The sequence below is a fragment of the Ostrea edulis genome, chromosome 8, assembly GCF_947568905.1.
Source record: "Ostrea edulis chromosome 8, xbOstEdul1.1, whole genome shotgun sequence".
Classification (NCBI taxonomy): domain Eukaryota; kingdom Metazoa; phylum Mollusca; class Bivalvia; order Ostreida; family Ostreidae; genus Ostrea; species Ostrea edulis.
The window spans coordinates 60,614,242-60,624,291 of NC_079171.1; the positions used below are offsets into that span (position 1 = coordinate 60,614,242).

Consider the following 10,050-nt stretch of genomic DNA (forward strand, 5'->3'; position numbering starts at 1 on the left):
ACTTGAACGGTGAGCGCACTGTGAACTCTCGGTGAATACACGCAGAGCGAACGGTGAACGCAATTTGGTGAACAGTGAGCGAACGCAGAACGCGAACGGATCGTGATGTAAGTGTTGTCGTGGTCGCCTGACACACTCTCAGCGCAGATTAACTTCAATTAGAGAAAGAGGGATAAAAGACGTCACTACAGCATGTGTGTAATCTGGCAGTCCGCAGGTGCGACTTTTCCTGTAATGTTGAACACCTATCTACTAAGGTCAGTAGTAGAGTGCCCTGATAAACACTTCGACTACGTCAACCGGAAGTATGCATACTTTTTTATATTCTTTTTTATATATGATTTTATCTTTGCATGCTCTCTGTTTTGCATAATTTTTAATCATTTTAGAATTTAGCACTTCTCTGTAGTAGTTTAAGGAGGTTGTGTGTATTTAGCACTTCTCTGTAGTAGTTTAAGGAGGTTGTGTGTATTTAGCACTTCTCTGTAGTAGTTTAAGGAGACAGTGTGTATTTAGTATTTCTCTGTAGTAGTTTAAGGATATTGTGTGTATTTAGCACTTCTCTGTAGTACTGTAAGAAGATTGTGTGTATTTAGTACTTCTCTGAAGTACTTTAAGGAGGTTGTGTGTATTTAGTATTTCTCTGTAGTACTTTAAGGAGGTTGTGTGTATTTAGTATCTCTCTGTAGTACTTTAAGAAGATTGTGTGTATTCAGTATTTCTCTGTAGTAGTTTAAGGATATTGTGTGTATTTAGTACCTCTCTGTAGTAGTTTGAAGAGGTTGTGTGTATTTAGTATTTCTCTGTAGTACAAATGTAGTTTAAGGAGGTTGTGTGTATTTAGCACTTCTCTGTAGTACTTTAAGGAGATTGTGTGTATTTAGCACTTCTCTGTAGTAGTTTAAGGAGATTGTGTGTATTTAGTATTTCTCTGTAGTAGTTTAAGGAGGTTGTGTGTATTTAGTATTTCTCTGTAGTAGTTTAAGGAGATTGTGTGTATTTAGTATTTCTCTGTAGTAGTTTAAGGAGACAGTGTGTATTTAGTATTTCTCTGTAGTAGTTTAAGGATATTGTGTGTATTTAGCACTTCTCTGTAGTACTGTAAGAAGATTGTGTGCATTTAGTACTTCTCTGTAGTACTTTAAAGAGGTTGTGTGTATTTAGTATTTCTCTGTAGTACTTTAAGGAGGTTGTGTGTATTTAGTATCTCTCTGTAGTACTTTAAGAAGGTTGTGTGTATTTAGTATTTCTCTGTAGTACTTTAAGAAGATTGTGTGTATTTAGTATTTCTCTGTAGTAGTTTGAAGAGTTTGTGTGTATTTAGTATTTCTCTGTAGTACAAATGTAGTTTAAGGAGGTTGTTTGTATTTAGCACTTCTCTGTAGTAGTTTAAGGAGATTGTGTGTATTAAGTATTTTTCTGTAGTAGTTTAAGGAGGTTGTGTGTATTTAGTATTTCTCTGTAGTAGTTTAAGGAGGTTGTGTGTATTTAGTATCTCTCTGTAGTACTTTAAGGAGGTTGTGTGTATTTAGTATTTCTCTGTAGTACAAATATAGTTTAAGGAGGTTGTGTGTATTTAGTATTTCTCTGTAGTAGTTTAAGGATAGTGTGTGTATTTAGTATATCTCTGTAGTACTTTAAGGAGATTGTGATTGATTGATTGATTAAATATTATTGAACGTCCCTCTCGAGAATATTTCACTCATATGGAGAAGTCACCACTGCCGGTGAAGGGCTGCAAAATTTAGGCCCATGCTCGGCGCTTATGGCCTTTGAGCAGGGAGGGATCTTTATCATGCCACACCTGCTGTGACTCGGGATCTCGGGTTTTGCGGTTTCATCCGAAGGACCGCCCCATTTAATCGCCTTTTACGACAAGCAAGGGGTACTGAGGACCTTTTCTAACCCGGATTCCCACGGATATTGTGTGTATTTAGTATTTCTCAATAGTGCTTTAAGGAGGTTGTGTGTATTTGATGCTTGCTGTGATTTAGTCTATACACTGTGTATTCCTTGATTAATTAAAAATTTTGACATTCATGAAGAACAAGAATTAAATATTCACTATAAAGACAATTATTTCGTTGTTGAAAAATGTGTACACTTTGATTTTTATTGCACATTAAAGCATATATTAATCAATTCATGTATCTCCTACAGACACTCATCTCAATTCCACACACCAGAGACATGACGTCGCTGTTGTTGATTTTCAGTTTCCTGTTCCTCCTCAGCGATAACCGTGCACAATGTAAGCCCCATCTCTAGTCATAAATCTGAAAATAATCAAAGGGAGAATAAAGTTCATTTTGTTCAATTCTTTTAATCACCTGTAAATAATAACAATTATATACATTTATCTGCATATATTTCCAAGTTTAAAACAACTAAAATCTTCAAAATTACGTCCCCTGAGTTTTGGCTTCTTGGACAGCAATTGAATTCGTAATATAAGTTGGCTCCTTGTAAAGCTTTTAAAATAACAGACACGTGATCATTTAAAAGTTTATGAATATTACTTGTATTCATTTATCTCTTTTATAATGTTACAAAGGAATAAGATAGTCTGGATGAGAACAAAAAATTTACTAAAAGCTACACATATATACATGTACTAGATACTTAGAAATTCAAACTCTCCTTGATTTAAATTCAAGTCGTCATGATATCAAAAATTGTGAGGAAGTTTGGAATAGCGCAATGCCTGTTCGATAAAAAAAAAAAAACCGTTTAAATTGTTTAAAAGGCCATGGATACGATTTGAGCTGAAAATTTCAAAATTTTATTTTTCCACTTTTATTGCTTAAAATGTTTGAAAAGTTGAATTTTTCTAATGGTTAACCAAAATTTGAATATCTGTTGAATTACAAGTGAGATACATCGATCACAATTCTTTGTTATGTAAAGAAGGCTGGTGCCGTGTTTTTGTTTACATATACATGTAGATTGCTTTATAGAAAATAGCATGTTTTAAAACAAAATGAGACTGCCAAACACTAGAAACTATTTAATTGTGTTAAGAATTAACTTTTACATTTAAAAAAAAATCTGCTTTAGCTTAATTCTGTTTACTTATTTAATCAAAGTATTAATTGATTGGATATTTTTTAACGTCCCGCTAGAGAATTCTTCCCTCATATCTTATATGGAGACGTCACTAAGACCGGTGGAGGGCTGCAACATTAAGACCTATACTTGGCACTTATGACCTTCGAACAGGGAGGGATCTTTATCGTGCCACACCTGCTGTGACACGTGGCCTCAGTTTTCGAGGTCTCACCCGAAGGACCGCCCCATTTAGTCGTCTCCTACGATAAACAGGGGGTACTGGGGACCTATTCTAACCCGGATCCCCACGGGACAACCTATGTTTAGTATTTTGGGCTCTGTATCTCCCATGTGCCTCAACAAATGATATTCAAATTTTTGCTGGCCATTAGAAATACCTTAGTTAAGGAATCTAATCATTAAAATAAAATAATAAAATTTGGAAAATTCTCAGCTCATGCCCTTTAAAAGTGGATTTTATGTTTTTATAATTTTTTTATGTTACAGCACAGCTGTTTTTCCAGAAACTTCAACAAGCGTCTGCAGGAAGCAGATGTATGTCTGGGTCAATAGCATGCTTACCGGCCCCATGGTGTCAAACAGTTAAAGATGAAAATGGCTGTCCAAGATGCAAGTGCAACAGTATGCTGTTTATCAATTCATTAAATCATACATGAAATAAGTCGTTGAAGGTTCAAAGTTCAATACATTAGATCCTCGTACAACCCCTGCACTTAAATGGTAAAACCAACAAAATGGTGCTTTTAAAACATTTTATCTCATATTTTCAAATAATTGGAGACGCTGAGGTTTTTTTCAGCGGCCATTTTGGTACATAAAGGTCACGTGACTATCTAGAATATTTTTGTAACAAAACTCTGCCAACGGTCAGAGATAACTGGAGGGAAGGAAAATGTACAGGGGAGGGGCGGGGGGTAAAATAATAGAAGGGGGATAAGAGATGGGAATCCATCCCCGTGTGATACTTGTTCTGCAGAAAGTGATGCATAATAATTCAAACACACATGTTACCATGATAAAAGGGCCGCACTATTTCCCTGAGCGCGTGCAGTCGTCATTAAACCAGCGCCATGACAGGTCGATCTAACTCTGGGGCCTTATCTCCACTTTCTGTTAATCTCCGAAGAATGTGTCTGTATTAAGACATAGCGATAGATTATGGAGAGTTAAATACAGCTTAGTTATACAACAGTTTGTCTGGACGTCGACCATTGTCGCCGACTTTATTAATGGATTTAAGATAAACCTTATCTAATGTACTGTCAGAATCCTTTTTCTGTTTGTTTATGTGCGCAGTGCATCTAAATCGCTATATTTCACTCGAGTAAAAATGTTTACAATGTTTATTGTGAATGACGTTTCATGTCTCTCACGTAATGTTATCATCATTATTATTATCATGTTTATTCAGGCAAAGCATCAGATAAATTACAAGTCTTAATCATATATATTGTAAAACACATTAATAATGCCAATTAGGGATCACAAATGAATTTTTGGCACATTTTTATCATATGTACGGAATAGCACTCCAGATATTATCACAACTATAGCCACCAACAACATCATTATTAAAATACATGCTTATCACAGTACCAGTTCTTATCACAGACAATATAAATTTATACTTGAAATCAATCTTTATCTAGGATAACCCATGAAAGCAATTTATAAATCTTGCTTATTTCCAATGGGGTCCTAAGATGTTATAAGTTGATTATAGATTATGTATGACTAAGACAGCATAGACAAAATAATATTGAACGTTGGGTGATTTTCCTAGCCCAAATTAAGTAAAATTATGTATATTGTTTGATTATGATATTGATTCAAAATAATTTAAAAAATGTATTATACACCATAAAAAAACATATATAAAGGCTTCCTTCCCTCCTTCTTCTGCAAGATGCAACTTGACAGCAGATTTAAATCTAGCTCTATTTAAACAAATTTGAACTATTGTAGGCCCTAACCCTAGGAACATGATAATTAAAATCGGAGACTCCCCTAGTAGCATTATATTTTCTGTCAAATTTCTCATGTAAATATTTGGTGCACAGAATTCCTCAAATTCTGGAGTCTACTGTACTTTCACCGTTATTTATAGAACATAACTTTTGATCTCATTTGAATTTAAGTGTTTAGAGCAACCAATCATATTTTCTTTAGATAGAGAGCCTTTCAGTTTCACTGATATACATGTATCAATACGTAATCTGGCATAAAATTTGATTGGAAATTGTCCATTAAATGCAAGCTACCACACGGAGCCGTAATGTTTACTTCCACAATGATTACAATTTGTTTACTTCCACAATAATTACAATTTGTTTACTTCCACAATAATTACAATTTGTTTACTTCCAAAATAATTACAATTTGTTTACTTCCACAATAATTACAATTTGTTTACTTCCACAATAATTACAATTTGTTTACTTCCACAATGATTACAATTTGTTTACTTCCAAAATAATTACACTTTGTTTACTTCCACAATAATTACAATTTGTTTATCGCCTGGGATTATTGTTGCTCAACCGAGCACGTGAACAATGCAGCATTATGAATATAATTATTGATATAGGCATATAATGACAGTTCTCAGAGTTATCTGAATAATGTTACTCAAAAGGAAGTTTCAGATCATCCAGAGAGACACCTCACGCAGGCGCAATGAGTCCCTTTTCCACATCTATGTTTGGATCTAATGGTGGTTTCGGCTTTCCCGGATTTCCCAGCTTCAGTGGTAAATTTTGCTTTGAAATATGAGGAGGTGTTGTTTTGCTCTTTGTTCTGCTATAAATCTTTTATTTCTTCTCAAAGTTGATCTCCCCGTGACAAATGTCACTCTTTTGTCTGATAGTCATTGAAATTTAGAGTTATATCGACATGTTCAGGCCAGATGGGACCGATGAATCCGATGGCGGCCATGTTTGGTTCCGGAAGTTCAATGTCCGGAACAGGAAACTCTCCTATGTCTGGGCCGATGGGATTTTCTGGGGGTATGTCTTCTATGGGGGGATTCATGGGACAGATGAATCCATTGCTGGGTGCGTCTGCTGGACTGACCAATCAGAAAACACCTAGCAACAATAAAACTTCGTGTGATCCCGCCCCCTACACGTGTCCGGCCCCGCCCCCATGGTGCCAGCGCATTGTTGATGAGGGAGGATGCACTAAATGCCTGTGTGGAGAAGGTTGCTATAAATTTTATTCTAGTAGAACAAAAGTTTTACTGCAACGCTTTTCAATTGGTTAATTTAATATTGATTGATTGTATATTGTTTAACGTCCCTCTCGATAATTTTTTACTCATATGAAGACGTTGGTTGATTTGATAATTTCTAATCTTTATTCTGCGTTCATGAGATGTTTAGTGATATTCTATATACTACGCTTTGCAGAGTTGCAGACTTACTATGACAAAATTCAAGGAGTAACAAAAAGCACAACAGCAAAACCCCCCACTGTTACTGTCAACCAAACAAGATCTACAATGACGCCACAAGCCTCTTCTTCTACCATTACTCCTGTTAAAACCACGCCCATCACCACATTTGCCCCGCCTCTCGGTAAGGCGTGTCTTGCAAACTTTTTTTGTACACTGGATTGCCGAACTGGATACCGGACGGATTCTGTGGGATGCCCGCTGTGTTCTTGTAATGGCGACAGTTCACTCATCACGCAAGGTTTATTTTTAACTTTAATTTTTTTTTTAGAGTGCACTAAGCAAAGGGTTTCTTCTCTGTTTACAGTAAAAGTTGGCTTAAATCTTCGTTAGTTGAACAATTATGACGTCATGATAAACTCAAGACTGTAATGACTGAACAGATACACTTCCTGTTTGTAACACATCTCGCGTGAACTTCAGCTACCTATTCATAGCTGATCTCAGTGTAACTCACGTGATAGGGAGAGGGCTGAAATAGTTTTTGCGAATAAAATTATTACAAAATGAAATAATTCACTTGATATATAGTGTATAAAATCAATTTTGGAATTTACAAAACTCGCAAAGTGAAAATTGATAATAAAAAAGTGTTGTAGAAAATATAAAAAAATGCCACGCCCCCTCCTCCTCCCCAACCAGAATTCCTGGATCTGCCCCTGCTCAGCTATCTATTCATAGTTGATCTCCCTTTCACTTTTTGCGAATAAAATTAGTATAAAATAAAAATAATTCACTTGGTGATATAGTATATAAAATCAATTTTGGAATTTACAAAACTCGCAAAGCCAAAAATTGATAATAAAAAAGTGTTGTAGAATATATAAAACCACATGACCCCGAAAAATAAATTCTTCGAATGAAAATTCATTTTCAAAACTCGGACGGCTTTCCGCGTAGTTTGTACTGCAATGACACAGAACAGCTTTGTTAAATCCCAGTGGTTCAAGGGTGTCAGCTGCACTGGGGATTGTGAAATACATGCAGGCTATAAATACCCAATATCTAGAACTCGCACTGAGGACGCACTGTCCACAATTACTTATCATGGAAGAATCTTGACGTAGTGCAAGCTTTTGTAGTGGAAGAAATTTGTTCGTTTGCACTTTTGTACATAGACAAGATTTTGTCGAATGTTAGAAAATCTTAATCTGGAAATGGAACAAGATTCGGATAGGTGAATGCGGGGTAATTTCTCATGACCTTTAATCAATCTAATAATATACCGTCCTTGACCTTTGATTATCAATTACAATATAGAGCTTCAGATTATAGCACCCCTGTAAGTGTCTTTCGAATTATATACTAAATACACAAATCCTGTACAACCAAAATGATTTCAGAAGTCTTCTCTCAGTGACCTTGAACTCGTGAATCAATCTCTGAAAAAAGGGGAAACGATCTTTATGCAATCTTCGGTACACTTTATGCAATCTTCGGTAATTACTTAGATCGGACAGAAAATGTCTTACACATAAAAATAAACAGGAGCCCATTTCACAATAGGTCTTACGAGTTCATACCAAAAGTACTTTTTCAATTCATTTAATGGTGCACTTTTTTTTAAAAGTGTAAAATTGTGGCATATCTAAAGAATAGCAGGCAATGAGTAACTATATAAAACCATATTTTCACAAATTGCACACTGAAATAGAAATGCATGTATGATAGACATATTAGAATACTAATCTTAGTCGGAAGACCTTTTGTAAAATGAGCACCAGGATATTCCTTTCCAATGACCTTGATCTTTTACATCTAACCTTGAAAATTGATCAGAACATGCAGTGGACTAGCCATTTTGATAGAAGTGAATAAGAAAACACAAGTTGTGGACACGGGTGAATTTCTTGATCCACAGTTGCAGATTTAGAGGAGGACCACCCTCCCCTAAAATAAAATAATAAGTAGAACAACAGCCAAAGTATAAGATTTGACATTATACAGTCATGCAAACAGGTGCATAACGATAAAGAAATCAATCATCTGTTGTATTTATTGGTTTTATGCATAATGTATAGCTAAAATAACCCATAACAGTAACCCATAGAGCCCCAAAATCTTCAACCTCCCTTTTTAGATTAAGGATCCACCACTGACCCCCTTCCCCACAACTTCTTGGCGGGGGGACGTGGAGATAACAGCAACAGCCTGGATATCATACAACCCTAACTATATAATACATGTAAGTGTGTATAACGATTCTATTGTGCGACCTGCTTCGTGACAGAGGTCCGGCATGTGGGCGGATAGATTATTAAAAGTACATTACATAGTACAAGAGAAGACTTTAGAAAAAAAAATTGCTTGGTCGCCCATAGTTAATTCAGAAACAAAGTTCTATAAAGAATTTCGTTCCGTTATTCATAATCTTCATACTAGCATTGCCTACCTAATAAAGTATATATACTAGTATATATATGCTCATTTTTCGTTTCGTTTCTTTTTTTAGCAACACATATTCCAGATTCGTCCACGTCTCCAGTTCCCTTTACTACACTACCAATTTCCGGTTCCGGTAGTCCTATTGGAGATTTGAATGTAGTTTGCCCCGGGATATTCGATTGCATGAAACAATGCCTGAATGGATACCGTGTGGACGGGCAGGGATGTCCTCTTTGTGAATGTATTCAATAAATAATTGGAGAAAACAATCTGTTCATGCCTATATACTTATACGTACGTCATCATTTTTGGTGTTACCACTAGCAGTGGTTAAGATGTGGGGGTCCCGGATTCAATTCTCAATTTAGCGCCGCGTCAAACCTAAGGCGTTTCACTTCTCTAATGACTGTTACGTCATCAAGCTAAACATTGATAGAGAACTCTCACTGCTACAACCTTGAGTGCCATGTACTGAATTTATGACACGCTATTTGAGGTTCTTAACGTCTCTACAGGGGTGAACATATAGGTTGTGGTATTCGTCTGGGAAACCCGGGTTTGCTTCGACACTTAGACGTTTAACATTGGTGACTGTTCCATCGCCGAGCGCCCGCGAGTATTAGAAGTGATAGTCACAAGTCTATATAATACTGTAAATGGGGAAATTATTGCGGTGGTTTTAATTTCGCTATATTCGCCGTCGGGGATTTTCCCGCGAAATTAAAACAACCGCAATAATTTTGCAAGTGTGACACAATACATTTTGTGCTTGTCATAAAATTTGAATTCCGCGAAAATAAAACCACTGCAATTAGACCAATATGAAAAATCCGCGAACTTTTAGCACCGCGAAATTAAAATCATTTACAGTATGTCATTTAAATGGAGGTCTTGTGTTACGGAAGGCATTGTATCAAGATAAGGAACCCTCGCTGTTACGACCCTGAGGTAAAAATATGGGATCTCTACATTGGGTAGACATTTCTCGAATACGAAACTAAAAGCCACAAACAACGTTTTCGTCTGATCAACCGGCATCACGGCGGTATCTGCGCGTGACAGACATCGGCATCACGGCGGTATCTGCTCGTGACAGCACATTCTGTCCACGAGAAGAAAAAATATCTACATGAGAGATAGTTCAA

The 10,050-nt window shown here is 36.2% G+C and overlaps 1 protein-coding gene and 1 long non-coding RNA gene across 4 annotated transcripts; one reads left to right on the forward strand and one right to left on the reverse strand.

Moving 5' to 3' along the window:
- Positions 1-231: 231 nt before the first annotated feature.
- On the forward strand, positions 232-9,171 carry LOC125662508 (uncharacterized). 3 transcript variants are annotated; one of them, XM_056146781.1, is made up of 7 exons: positions 232-305; positions 2,161-2,251; positions 3,556-3,690; positions 5,705-5,818; positions 5,970-6,269; positions 6,477-6,761; positions 8,973-9,171. In XM_056146781.1, exons 2-7 carry the CDS (start codon positions 2,191-2,193, stop codon positions 9,155-9,157), a joined length of 1,080 nt encoding a protein of 359 aa, XP_056002756.1. In that variant the 5' UTR covers positions 232-305; positions 2,161-2,190; the 3' UTR covers positions 9,158-9,171. The 3 variants fall into 3 exon arrangements, with proteins under 3 accessions (XP_056002756.1, XP_048750710.2, XP_048750711.2); XM_048894753.2 differs by lacking the exon at positions 232-305 and having other exon boundaries at positions 2,146-2,251; XM_048894754.2 differs by lacking the exon at positions 232-305 and having other exon boundaries at positions 2,162-2,251; positions 3,573-3,690.
- On the reverse strand, positions 2,080-4,227 carry LOC130049345 (uncharacterized). Its single transcript, XR_008797855.1, has 2 exons — positions 4,081-4,227; positions 2,080-2,276 (listed from the first exon to the last, which is right to left on the reverse strand). It is a non-coding gene; the product is annotated as an uncharacterized LOC130049345 (long non-coding RNA).
- Positions 9,172-10,050: the final 879 nt, after the last annotated feature.